This window comes from Leucoraja erinacea, chromosome 20 (assembly GCF_028641065.1).
Source record: "Leucoraja erinacea ecotype New England chromosome 20, Leri_hhj_1, whole genome shotgun sequence".
Lineage (NCBI taxonomy): Eukaryota > Metazoa > Chordata > Chondrichthyes > Rajiformes > Rajidae > Leucoraja > Leucoraja erinaceus.
In genome coordinates, this window is record NC_073396.1 from 13,249,624 (window position 1) to 13,271,213 (window position 21,590).

At 40.9% G+C, this 21,590-nt stretch overlaps 1 protein-coding gene across 9 annotated transcripts in view; it reads right to left on the reverse strand.

The window, feature by feature from the left end:
* Nucleotides 1–21,590, reverse strand: part of LOC129706808 (trinucleotide repeat-containing gene 6A protein-like) — an 88,921-nt gene that overhangs the window by 25,336 nt on the left and 41,995 nt on the right. For 6 of the 9 annotated variants that reach the window (XM_055651316.1, XM_055651312.1, XM_055651317.1 and 3 more), the window contains exons 5-8: nt 18,209–18,532; nt 13,520–13,567; nt 4,078–6,999; nt 1,988–2,194 (exon numbers count right to left, since the gene is read on the reverse strand). In XM_055651316.1, coding sequence (XP_055507291.1) covers nt 1,988–2,194; nt 4,078–6,999; nt 13,520–13,567; nt 18,209–18,532 — 3,501 coding nt within the window. The remainder of the gene's footprint in view (nt 1–1,987; nt 2,195–4,077; nt 7,000–13,519; nt 13,568–18,208; nt 18,533–21,590) is intronic. The other 3 variants (XM_055651319.1, XM_055651320.1, XM_055651313.1) reach the window with 1 other exon arrangement.

Consider the following 21,590-nt stretch of genomic DNA (forward strand, 5'->3'; position numbering starts at 1 on the left):
CCCCTGATCCCTTTAGCCACAAGGGCCACATCTAACTCCCTCTTAAATATAGCCAATGAACTGGCCTCAACTACCCTCTGTGGCAGGGAGTTCCTCAGATTCACCACTCTGTGTGAAAAATGTTTTTCTCATCTCGGTCCTAAAGGATTTCCCCTTTATCCTTAAACTTTGACCCCTTGTCCTGGACTTCCCCAACATCGGGAACAATCTTCCTGCATCTAGCCTGTCCAACCCTTTAAGAATTTTGTAAGTTAATGGGGATCCTGACTTAGCCACTCTAGCTAACGTTCAATCACTTGAGAAAATGCTTGAAGAGCTCAGCATAGCTGCTGTTTCAAATGGAGACCTGGGACTGCTGTAATCTTTGTTTCATTGAAACATGGTTCAGCCCAGCCTCACCTATTCTTGCTGTAGAATTGAAGGTTTCTCCATTTATTGTACGTACTGTATAGAATCCCCAGACAAGAGGAAATACAGTGCAGCAGTCAATGCTTTAAAGTGAAAGGATGTGATGGTCTTAGCTCAATTCTTCTCCCCAGATGTGAAATGCCTGTTCATAAAAGGCGGTCCTTTTAATCTACCGAGGGAATTCACCTTGACCATTGAGTCGACAGTCTATATACATTTCTCAAGACCAAAGTGGCAGTGAATGAATTATACTCTATTGTAAACTCTCTTGTGGCAGCAAACAGTGATGCCTTGTTCATTATGGCGGTGACTATAGCAATGATGAGACAGAGCACAGGAAAGAGATCGAGAACCTCATGTCATGGTATCAGGACAACGATTTATCCCGAAACATAAACAAGATTCAAGAGTTGGCTATTGACCAAAGGATGCAAGAGGTGAACACAACCCCCATCTCTTCAATGGAGTTGCTGCAGAGATATTAATTTGCATCAAGTTCCTGTTCATCCTTATCAGAAGCTACCTGTTATTATACTTTTAATACTTTGGATGGATTGCTAGCCTTTTTAATCCAGAAGACCAGTATTAAAGAGGTATCAAGTTTATCCTGCAAAGCCCTAGCTGCTCTGTACTGTAGTAAGGAGTTCTAGACTTCACATTTAAAAAAAATCTTATGTTAACCTCTTTGGATGTTTATGTCTTTATTTTGGCAACTATAGTTCTTGCTCCTTAAGGGTAAACGCTGGTTCTATTTAACAGTGTTATTTTATAAACAAATTCAAATGGTTTACCATGATTTTACCCATTAGCAAATTTGCCTTTCAATTGTAGACAAAGTTACAAAAAGGGATAGATGCTGGAAATGCTGGAAACACTCAGAAAATCCAGCAGTAAAGAAAAACAAAGTTAACCCTTTGCAAGAACTAAACCAGTTCTGAAGATGAACTTGAAATGTAAACTCAGTTTATCACGCCAAAGATGTTGCCTTAACTGCTAAGTGTTTTGAGCATTTTGTGCTTTTAAATTTTAGGCAATCTCTGCCTTACTGCACAAAGGGCTCCCGCTCCAAGTCTGGAAAAGTTTACTTTTTTTCCCTTTTCAGGTCTATGTAGAACTAACGATTTTTTAAATAAATATTCATATTCAATTGGAATATTAACTAAATTTGGTTGATTAGCAATGAAATGGACTGGTTTGTTGGTTCTAGACCACAACGCAGAAAGATTAAACAAAGGACTGTAGGGGTCACAATCCACAAGTCTCCACATGTCACATGCCTGACCCGCTGAGTTACTATAGCCCTTCAGCTTTGTTTTTATAAACCATATGTGTACCTCAATTATTGGTATTTTGTACATTAGCAAGCATATCGGCGACGTGTTGAACTGATCTATGCAAATGGCAGTAAAAATGATGTTAAAGGCACCAAAAGGTATACACTGAAACTTAACTAATATCAAACAACATTTGCAATAAAAAAATTAATAGAGCCCGATTCCCCAAAGCCCAACTACACAAATGCATAGCATCCATTATTAAACTTTACAACCCTATAAAGATAGGAAGTGTCAAGCTTTACCAGGTCTATTTGGAGGTGGTGGGGCAGCTGGGGTGTTGCCCCATCCAGAGGTGCCAGGGCTGTCATTAACCGGCTCTCTCCAGTTTGCTCCTGTGTCCATCGGCTGCCCCCAGGCTGCTGTTCCATTGTCCACCGTCACTGTTAGAGCAGGTGGTTCTCCCCAAGAGGAATCTGGCTTTGTCTGAACAGTGCAAGATTCGCCCCAGCCTTTATTTAATAAAAGACAAAATAAAACCCCCAGTTAATATCTTTGTCCACACAAGCCAATTTAATGCAAAAATGAAGGAGAATTTACCCATTGATTTAGCCCGAGATATTTATGTAGTTTAAACGTTATTACACGTAAAAATAATAATTCCTCAAGTTATGAGCTGCACGTGCCACATATCAAATGTACTGTGCCATTCATAAGCATATATTGTAGCGTTAGAAGCACAACAAATACTGCTTTTCTGTCTTCTACTCCACTCCTCTAAAATTGGACTCTCCAAATACGACCCAAAAAACATGGCTTTGGTACCAAAATGTAGCACCATCCTACCTGTAAAATAGTGGGTTGCGAGTACTGAGCAAGAAGCCAGGATAGCTCTCGTCAACTCAAGCAAATTGCGGTTTGCCATCAGCTAACTCAAGACAGGCCACAGATTTAGCTCTGGTCAATCTGAGTTTGTTTGAACATTGAGACTTTAATACTGCTGTAAAGATCTCAGACGTTCTATTATTCAGTCCCCAAAAGCTACCTTTATACAAGAGGCTCCTCTGAACTAAGATAAGCCAGAATTAATCTTGTTTCAGTACTTCTCCCTTGGTACACGATTCAATTACACTTTATTGTCACGTGTACCCAGGTACAGTGAAATGCTTTGTTTTGCATACAACTCAGTAAGATCATACGGCAGTACACAAGTATACCATGTTTCTGATGTCGACAAAGTATAATGTGATGTTTTGGGAGAACCCCTCACTCTCACCTTCACAGCACATTCAAGTTCCAACAAAATCAAAGCCAAACATCATGCAAGCGGCTGCTAACTATGATGTGTGAAACATGAATTATTGCAAGTGCTGCAGATAATGGCGTGATAAAAGCTAAAGCTTGACTAGGCCTGACTATAGAAATTATGCACATCAAACCAACTACTTCGTTCCTTGTTACAAACTTAATATTGTGGTAACATTTTTTCATGGTATGTGTCTTAACTACTGAGTGGTTAGGGAGGAAAAGGAATCAAAGGGCATAACAGTTGGCCTCTCAATAACAACATTATTTTTCTCCCCAAATTATTTCAAAAATAAAGGTATTTTTAATAACTCTTTCATGTTTGTTACTACAGGCTAAAAATACTTAAGGCTGCATGTTACATTGTTTATTAGAATAATATCGCACGTCTCAATTCAAGAATGCTTATCAATTTCAATTGGTCCCGCGATTAAAGTAGTAGCTGTGTATTTAAGAGACAATGGTGTCTGGCCACTGCAGGGAGACTACATTTTTTCTGCTCGCTAATTTCCAAAGAAACTTTTAAGTGGTTCTCTCATTCCTCATCATAATCACGTTACAACAAATTTCCCTGTGTAATACTATTAGTGTTCCCTAATTCATCAAATGCGTTATATCCAACATGGAAATGCATTTTATTGCAAAACTGCTTTGACTTTTGGCTTAGAAATTATAGTAAATTTGAAATGTTGTTTCCGATACTAGCATTATTAGTGTTGTTAATATAAAATCTATTAATAAGTCTATCTACACACTTCTAAGCTGCAGTTAAATTTATGGGAAAGCAAAACAAGCCAAAACACCAAACTCCCATTGCTGTCAATAGAGCTTAAAATATAAGCTCTCCACCAGAAATATAGAGGTGGAAAGAATGCATCCACATTGGAAATCAATCTTAATAACTTCTGAACAGAAAAAAACATAAATGTATACAAAATGCAGTGGCATGACATGCACCCAAATAGAATGCAGCATCTAACCAAATTAGATTTTAGAATATACAATACAAAATAAAAGCCAGCAAAACATCCAAGTTTCACCTTCTTATATCCTAGATTTATGAAGCGGCAAGTCTGGATGAAAAACTTACCGGAGCCATTACTCTCTTTGCTTTGAATGGCACTTGGTGGTGGCATTTGCTGCGGCAGCTGTTGTTGGTGCTGCGGCGGGGGCTGCGATGTCATTGGCGAGGACAGGATTTGCGCTGGCTGCTCTGAGCCATTGCTGTTACTCTGCATGTTTTTGTTCCACATGTTAACACTCTTGTAGTTGTACTTGCTTGGGTCCCCCCAGGCAGCGGTACCATCATCGATTTCCATTTTGCGGCGAATAGACTCTGGGGAAGGTTCCTCCCAACCTGTAGGTTCCTCCTCTTTTGATGGTGCTGGCATCGGCCCATTATGCCACCCCTGGCTAGGTGGTTTATTGGCCCAAGGGCTGTTACCATCCTGTGGCTTGTGCCAGTCTGCAGAATTACTTGACTTGGTTGGTTCCCTCCAGTCTTGGGGGGACTGAGCAGACTTGGAGGGGTCCCCCCAGCCCTGGGGAGCTGGTGCAGGCTTGGCAGGCTCGCACCAGCCCTGGGGAGGTTGTGCAGGCTTGGCAGGCTCGCACCAGCCCTGGGGAGGTTGTGCAGGCTTGGAAGTCTCCCCCCATCCGTGGGAGGACTGAGGAGCCTTAGAGGGCTCCCCCCAGCCCTGAGGGGACTGAGCAGCATTGGCTAGCTCTCCCCAGCCTTGGGACTGAGCAGCCTTGGCAGGCTCCCCCCAGCCTGTAGTATTATTAGAATCTGGATTGTTGCTACTTGTCCACGTGCCTCGGCCTGCACCTGGTCTCCCAGGTTCATTCCAACCAGGCGCAGACCTTTCACTGTCATTATCCCAACTGCCTGCACCAGTCTTTTGTAATTCCCCCCACTGGCCACTCCTAGAATTCTCTCCCCACCCATCAGGTGCAGACAGTCCCCAACCCTGGCTCGATTTCTGTCCATCAGACCATCCCTGTTTGACCTTTTGTGCATCATTCCACGCAGCTAACTTTTCTTCTTTGTTACCTCCCCATGTTTGATTGCTTTTTACTGTTCCTGTAGCAGCAGAATTATTCTCCCAACCCCCTTGGCTGCTTGAGCCTTTGGTGTCTCCCCACCCCGTGTTGCAAGAGACTGTAGCAGGCTTTGGATCCCCCCACCCGGATACTGATGAGGTATCATTACTATTTGGGCGAGGCCCATCCCCCCATCCCCCTGAGTTTGAAGCCTGGGAAACAGAACATCCCCAGGCCTCTGTCCCATTGTCAGTTTTTCTTTCACTCTTTGCTGAAGGTTCAATATCCCAGGCAGTGTTCTGTTTAATTGGAGTCTGTCCCCAACCTGTATTGGACAGGACACGAGGGTCCAAGTCTGATCTATTCAAGCTATTTTGAGCCATTACTGGTTGGTCAGGCTTTCTCTTTTCACCACGTCGGTTATTGCCATCACTGCTTCCTACACTCATTCTATCGTGACGACTTCCTGTACTTTCTGTGCTCCCCTCACTGTCTGCAGTACATGATGTTGAAGTTTTAACCCATAAATTGTTCTGTTCACTTGGCTGAGATGCAGAATTTTGATCCTGACCACAAAGAGCATCATCTAGACTTTTCCACCCATTTGTTCCCTTCCTATTACTACTTCCATTTAGACCATTGCTGGAATGCTGATTGTTAGGCAGTTTGTTCCATTCTCCATTTGAGATCTTAGTGCCAGTGTTTGCATTTGGTGCTGGGTTTCCCCAGACTTTGCGAGTCCCTCCAGAGCCTAAACTGTTCCCTGCTCCCCAGGTCACATTATGGGAGTTGACCACACCAGACTCCCATGTTACTCCTCCTCTATTGCTTCCACCATTATTTTTGTAAGCAGTACTTCCAGAGCCATTAGTAGCCGATTGTGCTAGAGTTGCATTCACAGTGTCACCACTAGCTTGCCCCAAATTACAGCTAGGGCCTGGACATTTTTCTCCAGAGTAGTTAGTGCCAGGTGTACCCCAAGTCGTACCATAAGACCCACTGTTCATTCCCTCACTGATTCTTCCATTGCCAAGTTGAGAAACTGAAGTGCCATTTGTTACTGAGGAGGCCTGAAGCTGAGATGGATTAACTGTGCTCATTCCTAAGGGTGCACCCCAGGCCCCAGGCCCTGTATGTTTAGGCAGTTCATTTGTCTGCATTGAACTAGTAGAGTTTGGTAAGCTAGAGGTCAATGGGTTAGTAGTGTTATTTGGTCCATTCATTTCAGTGTTAAGGTTTTGAGGTTGTCCACTGAATGAAACCTTCCTTGTACCATTCACTTCTGCATCAGAATTCTCCTGCAGACCTCCCCATGAACTAGGAGCTGATAGTCCAATGTTAACACTCTGATTATTCAGCATTTGACCTACAGTGCTACGTTGAACATTGCTGCCAGAATTGCTACCTGGCACAGGTCCTTGCACAGTATTTCCATCCTTTTCCAACAAAGGCCAGGCACCTAGGTTGGTATTTGGATTCAAACCATTCTGCTTCAATGAACCATTGGACGTGGAAACAATACTGCCCCATGCATTCAGTTGACCATGGCTGCTTTCTGGTTTGCCATCCACGTTTTCTGCAGAACCCTGACATGTGCTTGATATAGAGCCTCGAGATCCACCCCAAGGCCCATTAATACTACCATTTCCTACATTATTGCTGACATTTCCAACCACAAACTGACTTGAAGAACCATTTCCACTGCCCGTTCTGTTGCCATCGCCATCACTAACTGTGCTCCCTGAAGCCATAGTACGGAGGTTCTTCTCTGACCCAGAGCTTGAAGCAGATTCAATGTCCATACATTCTGAAGCTAACTCTGGGTCACTGCCAGTGATTGAAGGCCAGGCTTCTTTGTCGGACCCGTCTACAATAACTTTATCCCAATTTGTAGTAGAATCGCTGTTGATAGATACAGGTCCCCAGTGAGAATTTTCATAATGCGATCCCAAACCACTGTGGTTTAAATCTGTAAAACACAAACGGTAGTCCAATTTACATATATCACTGTCACAATACTAAACCAAGTTATCACTGAGCTTACTCTCAAAAGTATTTATATTTTCACCCAACTGTTTGGAAATCTAAACAATTAGTGAACGCCAATAACAATTGCTCGACAAAAGTGCACACAGCTTTGGGTGAATGCAACCACCATTGCTGGTAGGTTACACAGAAAAGCTGGAGAAACTCAGCGAGTGCAGCAGCATCTATGGAGCGAAGGAAATAGGCAACGTTTCGGGCCGAAACCCTTCGGCCCGAAACGTTGCCTATTTCCTTCGCTCCATAGATGCTGCTGCACCCGCTGAGTTTCTCCAGCTTTTCTGTGTAACCTTCGATTCTCCAGCATCTGCAGTTCCCTCTTAAACACCATTGCTGGTAGATTAGTATTCCAAAAAAATGCCCTTATGAGAAAAATGGCACCACCAGGACAACCACCTTTCATAGAAATACATTATTACACTGATTCTTCCACCACACATGAATGTCAGTGTTTGTAACCCAAACACATTAAAGGAGCATTCTGTCCTCTGAATAGCTCAACCTGTAGCAATATTTTATTAATTATGCAGTTATTATCAAATACCACTCCCTCTGTGTCAAATAATACTTATTTAGATTATCAATAGATCTGTTTGGTATACATTTGCAGCCATGCTAATAATGTACAAGCGTCCTTGTCAAGCCACAGCACACCTCAATCATGATTCAGTTTCAAACAGTAACATGCTTGGGAAAGCTTCAATTCATGCATTGTTCAGATAGAAGCCATCATGTTTATTTCTGGTATCAAATAAACGAGTAATGAACAAAGTTTGGCGTAATGAGCTCTTTAACCTTGAATTTTATCAATACATTTGAGGATAATTAAATCGGCAAACAAGTTAAATATGGCCTGGGAGCAGGGAGAGGACAAGATTCAACAACAAGCCATCATGATTAAATTAAACATTTACAAAAGATAGAATTTCTGTAAACAAAGAATAGGGCAGCACAGTGGTATAGTGGGTAGAGCGGCTGCCTCAGTGTCAGACACCCAGGTTCAATCCTGACCTGGGCGCTGCCTGTGTGCAGTTTGTGGGTTCTCCTTGTGACCACATGGGTTTCCTCCAGCTGCTCTGGTTTCCTCCCACATCTCAAAGACCAATTGTAGGATAATTGGTTGCTGTAAATTGCCCCGAGTAAATCGCGAGTGGATGTAAAAGTGAGATAACATAGAACTAGCGTGAAAGCGTGATCGATGGATGCCCAACTGTGATTGGGGGGGGATGGGGGAGAGACTTTTATCAATACAAGTAAACTTATATTCCATACAAGGTGGCATATTGATGTCATCTTTATGGTCCCTCCTTCTTCAACATTAGTAATTGTCTGAGGCAGGGTTCCGACCTGAAACATTGTCTATCCATATTCTCTAGGGATGCTGCCTGACCCGCTGAGTTACTCCAGCATTTTCTGTCTATCATATGTAATTATTATCAAGGCAACATTTTACAATCTTAATCAACAAAAACCTACTGCAGAAACTCAGCCGATGAAGCAGCATCTGTGAGTGTGTGTGTGTGTGTGTGTGTGTGTGTGTGTGTGTGTGTGTGTGTGTGTGTGTGTGTGTGTGTGTGTGTGTGTGTGTGTGGTGTGTGTGTGTGGGTGGTGTGGTGAAGGGAAGAATTGACAAAGCTTTAGGTTAAAATGCTGCATCAGGAGCCCCCCATTTTACATTCCTGATTATCAACTTGTTGCTTTTCCCTCTCCCTTGTGACAAAAGAACTATGGTCACCTAATACCCATTGAGCTAAATCATCAGCTGGTTGTTGAACACATTTTCAGATATATGTATGATGTGCATAGGTGTGGCAAATTTCTAAATATCATGTTAGATCCTTAATGTATTAGATTAGGCATATATTGATGAATGTTGGCAACAAACATCTGGTGTTGGAAAAATACATATTCTAGATATTAAAACCAAAGACAGCTGGCTTAAAATCAACTTAATTTAATTTTCTTTAGTTTAACCAGCAAACCGCCTTTCTTTTACATTTGCCCAAAAGACACACTGCTGATAATTTAACACAACAAATTGCAGCCATGCATATCAAGAAGGTAAAGTTGGCAGAAACATCATGGACCAGTCTGTTCTGACAGCAAGTGTGAAGAATATTCAATAAAACCTGCCTTCTTTAAGTTACATTCGGCAGGACATATAATCCAGCTGTTGCCATTTTGCAGTTACGTAAAGGAGCGATTCATCAAAATATATTCCCATGAATGAAGTTAACACTGGACAATTACAGTAGATTAAAAAAATATGTGATTCTAGAAGCAGCTGGTTCATTTAGATCTTGTTCCCTCTGGACAGCAATGTTCAATTAAAGCTCATTTCTCTCAGCTGGACTGAAAAGCTTCAAACTGAGATACAACATGGCTGCCAAAACCCTCCCCTTGTGCTGATTTTGTCTCTCTGCCAAAATTAGTCTGAGCAATCTCATGCCACATGGAACAATCATATTCTACCCAAGTAAGAACGTTTTAAAACTTCACTATACTAAAAGTTAATGATTAACACATGTAATGTCATGCAGTGTGTTGGCATCCCTGTGAAAATGACTGAAGTGCACTGCAGCCACTGCCATCAATGCATACTAGTCAATCTTGAAATGCAGCCAACAGAGTAGAGAGCAGCACTGCGCAAGCTTTGCTGTAAACATTCAAGCAATGGCTGCTGGAGAGAATGCAGACGGAAACTAAATAATGCTGTGATCATACAGCCCAGCATCAAATTTACCAGAAGGATGAGGACAAATCTCCAATACATTGGTACCTTAATTTGGGCCGTATGCTTGAAAAGTCGCAGGAAAAAGACTATTAATATTTGCTGAATTATTTGGCTTAATCAGGGCAGTAACATCCAGCAATAGTGCCTCGCATTTTTATTGGTTTTCCTGTCACTGGGCTGAGTGAAGTGTGGAAATTGGCTACAAAGGAGATATCAAGGACAAATAAGGTTGTTTGTCTGCCTTGAGCTTAAGTGAAGCAAGCTGCGGGTTGCTGGGGTGGTGCTAAGTCTTAGGTCTCAGGCTATAGTTAAATTTAACCAGAAACCAAACGAGGGCCTTTCATGCACACTAATTCATTCTATAAAATAGATATTGAATATAAACTGGATTACTGCTATGTGCTCAGCACAATACATTAACAGTATGCAGCTCAGTAAAAATACACACTGGACTTCTTCAAAATCCTGCCAAGATGCTGTCAATAGCTAAAGATGAGCTATTTGAAAATACAAATAAACAAACCCAACAAAGTGAAGAAGGGTTTCGAACCGAAACATTGCCTATTTCCTTCGCTCCATAGATGCTGCCTCACCCACTGAGTTTCTCCAGCATTTCTGTCTACCATCCAACAAAGTTAACCCAGCATGAATAGTCTGTTCCTATTTGAAAACCTATTCCGTGGTTAGCAATTTAACACTTGGTCATAGAAACTTTAAAACAAAGTGGGCAGTATCCAGGTCAGCATTCAACTACTCCATGCTAGTTGCATTCCCCTTCCGTATTTACCCAATTCCTTCATATTGCTGACACAAATTCAGCATTGTAACAGCGGTAGAGTTGCTGCCATACAGCGCCAGACACCCGGGTTTGATCCTGATTATGGGTGCTTGTCTGTACGGAGTTTGTACGTTCACCCGTGACCTGCGTGGGTTTTCTCTGGGATCTCCGGGATTCCTCCCACACATCAAAGACATACAGGTTGGCAGGCTAATTGGCTTAGTATAATTGTGAATTGTTTCTAGTGTGTGTGTGTGTGTGGGATAGTGTTAGCGTGTGGGGCTCACTGGTCGGCGTGGATTTGATGGGCTGAAGGGCCTGTTTCAGCGCTATATCTCTAAACTAAACTGCATAATGTTTAACAGCAAAAAAATCCCATGGCTTTGTAACAGGAGATTTTGACCAAAAAAACAATTTTGTCTCAGGGCATCGATTATAAAGTGATAAAGTTATAAAGTGATAATGCCGAGTAGGGACACATTTTAGAAAGTATCATGAGAGCATGAGAAGAAACTAACATATTTAGGGAGGGAGATGCAGAATAGGGTGATTTCACTAAAGGTCACTTGAGCGTAGATCCGCACCCACGTGACCAAAATTCTCAAGTGGAGGACACTCGATGGGAAAAAACGCATTTTCCCACCCGTTAAAAACATAGAAAACGGCGAGGTTGTGAGCTGAAATTTACTGTGCCAGTCGGGGTGACCGTGAGGCACAGCTACCTAGATTTACAGGGGAAAAAAAAGATAGCAAGTAAGGTAAATTCAAGAGGGAACTGAAGGTGCCAAACCGGCGGAAATGAACAGCCGACATTTGCCGTGGATATTTACAGGTCCAAAATATCGGGAATTATCGCGTTTGCTTGCTGAATTTATAAAAAGTAAGTTAATAATGCCTTACTTTTGATGAAATTCAGCGAGCAAACGCGATAACTCCCGATATTTTGGACCTGTAAATATCCACGGCAAAGTTAAAGGTGCAGCCATGGGCACTCGCATGGGCCCCAGCTAAGTCTGCCTTTCTGCTGGTTACATCAAATACATTTGTTTCAGGCGTACACTGGCCCTATTCCCCAACTCTTTTTCTGCTATATCAACAACTACAACAATGCTCTATCTCAGCTTTCATCACAGAAGCCAGCCTTCACCAATTCAATATGATGTCAAGAAATCGCTGAGAACTCTGAACATAGCAGTCATGGAACCAATAATATTCAAGCCTGTGGAAATTTTCAAAAGTATGTCCTGTGAATAAAAGTCAAATCAATCAAATATTTTGCTGGTCTGAATCAGAATAATGGAAGATGCCGACAACTGCGCTAACAAGAGATACTTAGTCAATAACATGTTCACTGATCATCTGATTGGGCTTTGCAGCTGAAGCAGACTTTTTCAGTCTTGAGCCATATTTGAACAAAGCTGAGCTCCAAGTTAGGTGACAATTAGTTCCCTTAACGTAAAGGCAGCATTTCACAAAGTCCAGCATTATAGAGCCCTGGCAAAACTAAAGTCACTGAGTATTAAGTTAAAATCTCTCCACTGACCAGAGTCATACCTTACACAAAGATGGCTGAAGAGATTATGTCACTCTGACGGAGTGAAGGCAGCATTTGTAAATCAATACAAATGATGTCAAACCTCAAATCTCTGAAATTATCTGCAACACACTGACAACATGACTGTCAAATCCCTATTTGCTGAAACCACAGAATTGGAGGAAAATAATGGTCTTTGAAAACAGGAAGTCCACAGACCCACAACCACCACAAATCTGATAAATGGAGACTTCAACTGTTAAGTGAATCAGTGTTTCATGTTTCCCATGCAGTTTTCTTGGAAACTGAGAATTATGATGACAGAGAAACTATGAATTATTCTATAGGATTACATATCACAAGAAATTTAAAATTCCTAATAAAATAAATTCAACTAATCTTAGTCTTTCAGCTTGGAAGTAAAATTTAAAAGATATTAACTTCAGTTTATTCATAAAATTGCTTTTAACCTTTCCCAAAAGGAACACAAATTAACTCAGCACCTGGCACATATTGCACTGTGCACCTTACCAATGATGCACAGCTAGCTCGCCCCTATATTATTATGTATTTCCCTACACCTCGCCTACCTTGCCTTTTTCAGGCTGGAGGTTTCTGTTGTGCAAGGTGGTGCTTTTTGATATTTAAATCCTAATTTAGATCCCCAGGAATTGTCATTAACTTATTTTGTTTTCAAAGGAATATGAACACGAAATATATCCTCAAAAACTTTCCATCTCTCACAGCCCTGATAATCAGAACAGAAGAAAGATTTAACAAAAAGATTCAGGGTGATAATCACTCTCTCGACCTCTAATGACTGATTGATAACCTCACCGGCAAAGATATAGAAGTAGTACCTACCCATTCCATTGGTGAATGTGAAAGTGCCTTTCGATTTTGCTTAGCAATGACAAGTTTGATCACAATGACACCAATCAAATGAGGCCACACAGAAAGAAAATTAACTGCTACCACTAGACTAGACCAGACTTGTAATGCAGATAACCTTGAGAGTTAAAAATAAACTGCTGGGTTTATGTAGCATCTTAGGATCACAGGCGATGAAGTCTGCAGGAGCTACATTCACTGCATCTAGGTACAAAAAAACTTTAATTTGGCCTTGGGCCACAAAAGATAAGGGATTTAAGTAAAGCATGCAGGTCTATTACAAACATAAAACATTGTGACAGATATCACCAAGAAGCAAAGCAAGATGATTGATCCAACCAACATCTCTAGTTAATAATCCCAAGCAAGTTCTCACACAAGCAGCCTCAGCCATAACCCTTCATTGTTCAGGATGTGCAAAATAAAGCCACAGTGAGAATACAGAGGGAAAGGAATGGAGAGGAAGACAGAAGAAAAGAAAGGAGGAAGCGAAAAAAAGCTTTTGTCACCTGACTGGTTAGGGGAGTGGCTGACCAAATCCCGAATGGGAGGCATGCCTAAGAAAAAGCAAGAGAACCACAAAGGCATCAAGGTTCAATATACTCTCAGCTGGCTTTTGATGAAAGAAAAATACTCTCTCACTCATCATAATTAAAACAATGAACGGCACCAGCACACTTGCAAAACTTTGCCTAGTAATTTCTGTTATATTTAGCTGTAAGTGCACATAAAACAATTGGTAAAGCAGTCCAAGAGTGCAAACTGCACTGCATTGCAGCTCAACTAGCAATATGTTGCAGCAAAACTAAGCAAGTGTAAATTACAATATATATCAGGAATAAGCTCAACAAAAGCTATTCAACAATAAAAATCAGACATTATTCCAAGATACAAAAATCACTAAAGAGCTACAAAATGTCTCTTGCATGAAAAGGAAAACAAAATGAAACGGTCCAAATGAGGTCAGATAATGGTTCTGCATTTAACTGCTCTGTATACACTCGGTATAAGATTTGTCCAAGTGAGAAAATTGGCGAACTGATTTAAAAAAAGAAATAAATAAAAATAATTAGAGCACATGTCTTTTTGGTGAGATATTAAAACAAGACCGTCTCTACCTTTTCTGTGGAAATTCACTGGTCAAAGAGCAACGATAAACAGTCCCCATACCCTGGCTTACATTTAACTGTCAATGTGTTAAAACAGATGATCCTGTTATTTTATTTCCAGTCGTGTGGTCTCGCTGTGCACAAACTGTCACAAATCACCTCTAATTTGCGTGGTGCTGGCTCGAAGGGCCGAATGGCCTACTCCTGCATATATTGTCTAATTACACATCAAATGTACTTAAATGCTGTTTCGAGCGTTGAAATTTACTGATATTATGATAGCCACCATGTACTTGAAGGTTAATCCTTTCTCTCATCATACATGGTGGGTTATAGTCACAGATATTATGCTATTAGAAAAGCCATATGGGCATGTGAATAATGTAAGGACCCCAAATAGGATTTTTGAAAATACAATAACAATAAATAAATTCACAGTAAACGTCTTGAGTAGTTGCAACTTCAACACAATCATACAACATATTCAAATTTAATACACAGTGCATTAATTTCAGCGATTCTTCAATTCATGGACCGTTCAATTCTTCTTTTAACTATCCTTTGACTATGGGGTTAATACATCAGTTGTGAGGATAAGAAAAGTATCCAGCATCGTGCTGAACGCTTAAAAGCACCTTACTTTATTTAGCAAATAGTGGTCCTAGACATAATCATCAAGGGGTTTTGGAAGATTTCCGCCTTCCTGAACCAGTGCGCATCGATAGAAGACCTCGATGACTATTAACCTTATTATATTTCATACTTGGGAGTCATATGACTATTTCATTTTTCTATCCCACTGCAATATTTTCTTTACAATTCCCTGTTTTTTCTGAAGCTTTATCTTTATTTTTACATTAAAATTTCTCCAACCCATCCTATAATAAAGGAAAGCAAATAGCATATTCAATGAGAAGCATTGCATTCTGGTTGCAAAAAGTCTCATAGCAGGGGAAGGGAGGTTTTTTATTAAGATAGGGCATAGGCTGGAGAATGGGAAGGATGTTAAGAAAGTTATAATCGATAGGAATCATATATTGTAGATCAGCGGCACTTAATCAATACTAAGCCCAGTTTAATAAAGCGTAACCATTTAACTCTAAAGACTTCCACTATAGGGCGATTTCACGAAAGGTCACTGGAGCGTAGATCCGCACCCACGTGACCGCAAAATTCAACTGGAGGACATGCGTCACTTCCGGTACATGTTAGTGAATGGGAAAACACACGCTTTCACACCCGTTAAAAACATCGAAAACGGCCAGTTTTTGAGCTGCAATTTACTGTGCCAGTCGGGGCGACTGTGAGGCACAGCTACCTAAATTTACAGTCCAAAAGAAAGATAGAAACTAAGGTAAATTCAAGAGGGAGCTGAAGGTGCAAAAACAGCGGAAGTGCTTAGCGGACATTTGTCGTGGCGATTTAAAGATCCAAAATATCAGGAATTATCGCATTTGCTCGCTGCATTTCATCAAAAGTAAGGCATTATTGACTTTTTTTATCTTTATTCATTTGTTATATGAAAAGTTTTAAAAGTGAAAAATCCGTCAGTAAAATTGCAAAATCGCCCATGGTTCTCAGGTGGGTTTTAACATGCAAAATGAAAACGCTTCTGAAGCTACATTTACCATTTAAATAATCGTAAACTATCAATGCGTTTTGAAATAAAGCATCTCAAGCATCTATAGCTGCGACCAAATCTGCTTTAATACTCTCTTCTTGTTGCACGTGCATGGCGTTCTTGTGCACATTGTCTATCCTGCTCACAGTGGGTGCCCAATCAGGATTGTTGACATCATTCCATGCTGCAGGCTTGTCTGTTATTAGATGATAAATAAATAAGTAGTTTGGGTGATTGTGCAGGCTTTAAACAAGAAACATTGAGAAATATATTTTGGCAAATAATAAAATGTCCTGATTTTGTCCAACTAACAGCTGACAATTATCCCATTCCTTAGCTTGCATCGGAGTAAAATTTATTTCAAAACGCATTGATAGCACTTCCGCTGTTTTTGCACCTTCAGCTCCCTCTTGAATTTACCTTAGTTTCTATCTTTCTTTTGGACTATAAATTTAGGTAGCTGTGCCTCACGGTCACCCCGACTGACACAGGAAATTGCAGCTCAAACACTGGCCGTTTTCGATGTTTTTAACGGGTGTGAAAGTGCGTGTTTTCCCATTCACTAACATGTACCGGAAGTGACGCATGACCTCCAGTTGAATTTTGCGGTCCAGTGACCTTTCGTGAAATCACCCTATTTGTTTATCTGGAACACTTCCTTCTGTGGTTGGGGGTGTGAGTACAAGGGAGGAGAGCCAGGAGAAAACATATCAGCAATGTTTTGATCAGCCAGAGAAGGAATAAACTACTCAGTAAACTACTATCAGTGAATGTTTTGGAAAAAGAATCATCCAGAACTAGGCATCCCAGTTGTCTTGGAGGGAATCTCCAAACACATAAAGATGATAGCACTCAGAGGTCGAGAGGTCTGCACAGTGACATGTATCAATATACAAAAAATGCCTGAGAATGCCTATGCAAAATTCTACCATGCCATATAACCCCCACAATAACAATCAAGCAAATTTTAACTGCAGTGATGAGGTTTACTTTGGAATTAAAGGCTCCACCCTATGGAGGTTAGTGTTGGATAATGAGGGATCCATTTTCCTTCAAGTAATTGGAAACTTTAACTTTATGTCATTATTCATGGTCTTACCATCATTGTCATCACAACCTCACGACAACCCCCCATCTCACCTCCCATTCACCCCATATCGTTGGTGTCCACCCTCGTCCAAATTCCTGAGACTCAGCCAGCCTCCACTTAACATCGCTTACTGTATATCCCTGCATCAGCCTCCTCCAAAGTAGTCATCAGTCCTGATTCTCCCTTCATCTTCCACTTACATGCTATCCTCCCTTCAATACCCCACCTATCCTATCTCCAACTCTTCTTTGTTCTCTGTAATGTTGGAAAACTGCAGATGACACCTTGTGTGACACAGCATACCCACGTCCACCTATCAAAATGCTCACTTGTAGAACACTAGGCCAAACATTGCAGCAGCCCTGTTAGTTTGGGGGACTCTGATTTAGTTTACCAATGTTAAAATTTGAGCCACAGTAAAATATCCCAACTACCTAATCTGCAGATGCACTTTGCAGATATCAGAATAATGGTTGCTCTCGTCTGCAGAAATTTAATTGATTGAAAAATACAATGACACCAGAAGACACTCAACAGAACTCCCATCCAAAGTTTGCCTGAATGCTGGCAGCATCTCTGGAGAGAAGGAATGGGTGACGTTTCGGGTCGAGACCCTTCTTCGTTGGGTTCAAACCAGATTGTAAAGGAGACTGTTCCTACAAATGTCCTTTTCTGCCATTGGGGGGGGGACGGGGGGGGGGAAGCACTTAACTGAAACTAATATTTATTTACTGCCTTTATTCTCAATAAAGTTATCGTTTAAAGTGAAGATGTCCCACAAAGCAGTCTTTGTTTGGACTCCTCAATGTGGAGAAATGTAAGCAAGACAAAATGTATACTAGATTAAAATTAATTGCCATTTCACCTTCAAATGGTGTATGGCACCAGATTGTAGATATGGGAGGGGGTAAGAGGAGCAGTGGGACATCTTCTCCGATTGTATTTTCAGGGGCAATGGTAAGGAATTAGAAGCATGGGTTTGTTGGTACAATTAAGTGAAACTTTATCATTCCTTTTGTAAATTCAGCATTTCTGCCTCCCACTTTGACATACCACTTCCTTTTTTAATCTTTCTCCCCTCCCCATTTCTCTGTATCCTCAATATTGATTTGTCTCCATCTTTTTTTTTTGACAGTTTGGCGTTAACTCGGAAATAGTAACTCTTTCTCCATTAATTTCCACACAATTGGGCAACAATTACATAATTTCACTTTTAATTCCAAGTTAATGCTTGTGTATTGTTTTGCTTTTATATTTCCAATAAGCAAGCATGGTCGAGATGATCCGACTGACCAAATTTGGTGCAATATGGTGCTGAATTTTAAACTCTGCCTTTATGTTGAAGGCCTTGTTATGTACATATTCTGTTGTAGATTACCTGTCAATGGTTTGCTGCTATATTGCAGCTGCCCGTTGGTCACTGCCTGCACAGTAACAGCACTGCTTCCCGTTTGGCTTGTGATTACCGATGTTGTAGTCCCAGCTGTTGATGGTAGCTGCTGGCCCCTCTTCAGCAGTTGCTTTTGCTCCTGGTGTCGAAAGCGTGGCGGTACTTCACGAGGAGGATATCGAGACAAGGCTTGCTGCTGAGTGTTGGCTGGGTCCCGCTTGGCATTGCTATTGTTGCTGGTATTTATGGAAGTGCCGCTGTTAGAGTTGGCAGGCTGAAGCTGGCTTTGACTGGTCTTAGATGGTGCTGGCACTTGAGGGAAAGAAAAAAATATGTTAATGTCTACTGCATGGATATATCACTAAATATTTACTTCATGACAATGGTTAAAACATGTGAATATATGTACATGAATACACATGTTCACGCTTGTACATGTATTCATTCTGAATCTGAATAATAGTATTCACAAATTTCTGAAAAATATTAGCAATGGATGGTAAAAGTCAAGAGCGATTTTCTATATTAAAAAAAGATACTATAGAATGTCCAGGGTTCCCTTTTTATGAGTTTAGTTTTCAGGCAGTAAAGAATGGGCTCCTTAAATGCAGTCAAACTTCAGCATCTTGCAAAAAGAAAAATCTATTTATATAAAATACAACACACCACCTCAACTAAAAATGTGGAACCTGACACAGGAACCCACACAGTTAATTTTAATCCATACATGGTGCAGATGAGGTTGTAAGATCACCAGAATAACTTTTTTTGCATTTACTAAAACCATTGCAGAAACATTTCCACCTATAGTAAAACAGTATGCTATCTTTACGTTGATTTAATATTACATTTAAGAGTGCAACACTATGAAATAACTTGTTTCAAAATATTATTACTAATTTGTAATCTGAAGATATCCATCAGAGTAAAACCAATAATGCAAATTGGAAATATATGTCATGATACATAAATGGAGACTACGTACATTCACGTATAGTGGATTCCCCATGCAGTAGGATTTTACTTAAAAATACTGAGATACAAGAGATGCAGATGCTGGAATGAACACATAAAAACTGCTGGAGCTCAACTGGTCAGTCAGCATCTGTGGAGTCAGAGGGATGATCAATGTTTCAGGATGAGACCGTACATCAGGACTAAGAATGTAAAGGGAGCATAGCTGGTATAAAGAGGCAAGAAAGAGGGCCTCACCCCGGCAATGGAGGAGGCAGAGGACAGACTGGTCAGTGAGGAATATGGAGGGGAGTTAAAATGGCTTGCGACCAGGAACTCAAAATGGAACAGGAAAGAATAGGAAAACCACAAAAGATGACATTTCCGTTGTCCTGGAGGGGAAAATCTCATCTTGAGAATAGATGTGGTAGAGACAGAACAATTGAGAGAAAGGGTTGACGTCCTTTCAGAGACAGGTATCATAGTGTGCTGTCATAGTACCTGTAAGCTACAAAAATATTATAATATTACTAAATATTACTAAATATGGCTATATTTAAGAGGGAGTTAGATATGGCCCTTGTGGCTAAAGGGATCAGGGGGTATGGAGAGAAGGCAGGAACAGGATACCGAGTTGGATGATCAGCCATGATCATATTGAATGACGGTGCAGGCTCGAAGGGCCGAATGGCCTGCTCCTGCACCTATTTTCTATGTTTCTATAGTCTAATGTTTTAAAATCTGGTTCATCGCTACTCTAGATGATAAACTGGAGAAGGGCAAGAAACATATTTCAGAAAGATAATGTTTCCATCACAAGCAAATAAAGAAAGTTTAATAATTCAAATTCATGAAAGCACTGAAAAGCTCATTTTATTCCATTTGTCATTGGAACCTTATACTGAAAGCTGTATATAAAATCCTTCTATTTCATGACATGTGAGGATACTGCAGATGTAGACAAACTCGCTAGCAGCTTCTTACAGAAACAGAATGCATAGCTAGGGCCGTACTTACAATCTATATTTAAGAGGCTTTTAGATAAGGCACTTGGATATGCAGGGTGCGCAACGATATGGATCACAAGTAGGCAGAGGAGGTTAGTTTTACTTGGCATCATGCTTGGCATGGACATTATGGCCCGAAGGTCCTGTACCTGACCTGTCCTACATTAGGGCTCAGTGCAAAAACTGAAACACCTACAAGGCTCAGCATTACTCTTAGGGAGAGAGAAAATATCATTCACATCACAGTAAGCCGATCCCTGAAAAATGGCAGGTAAGGCTCTGGCTTAGTTTATTGCTATTTCACGGTGAGTGAATAATGACAAGCATGCAGAACAGCTGTCTAGGCACAAGGCAGCTGAAAGCAGACAGTTCAGCGGATACTACACATTACTAATTACCTGGAAGCAAACTGCAAGTTTTTCCTTACAACAATCCATCCTTTCTTGTTCACCACCCCATCCTCAAAATAAATTCTATGACACATCCTGTTGATTATATCCCAATTACTCTTGTTTGTAGGCAGTGTCTGTATTAACAGTTTGAAATATAGAGCAGAGCAAGACCAGCAGAATCCCTTGGTTCATCTGTGATGCTGAACATTTCCAAATTCAAAGAACAGCAACATTTGTCCAGAAGGGACCAAAGCATGCAGCCCTCCCCATTTCAAAGCGTGTAAACACACCCTATTTCATTCCGTAAATGATTAAACTGCATTAAAACGAAAGGCAGAATTAGGAAAAAAACAACTTTAATCACAATCAAGTCTATGCTTTGAGATCAAATGGTTATTGGAAAGCGTGAGACAATAAAAGCAAAATTTCATAGCAACTAGAATTTTCAAAATAAACTATGGGATGGAGAGGGAGTGAAGGCAGGGAGACAGAACGATTGAGATAGGAGACTCATTAGTTAGGGGACAGACTGAAGATTCTGTGGCCACAAACTGGACTCCATCATGAAGTGTTGCATCCGTGGTGCTAGGGTCAAATGTCTTTGAGCGGCTCAAAATATTCTCAAGGGGGAGGGTGAGCAGTCAGAAGTCATTGTGCTCAGTGGCACAAATTACCCAAGTAGAAAACGGAATGCCCTCCTGCGGGAGCTAGGAGAAAGGTTAAAAAGCAGAACTCAAGGATAGTGATTATTTTCTTCCAATGCTAATGTGGAATGGAACAACGGGTAGGACAGATAAATGGGTTGGGATTATGATTTTTGGAGCATTGAGATCTCCTCTGGGGCAGAAGGTCAGGTTGCATCTGAACTGGAGGGGGCCATTATACTGTTGGGCAAATTTGCTAGTGCTGTTAGGTAGGATTGAAACTTAATTGTCAGTGGGATGGGATCCAAAATAGCCATTGCTGCAAGCTGACACACGAGTCAATGACAACAAGTTCAGTAGACAAGTAAGAGTA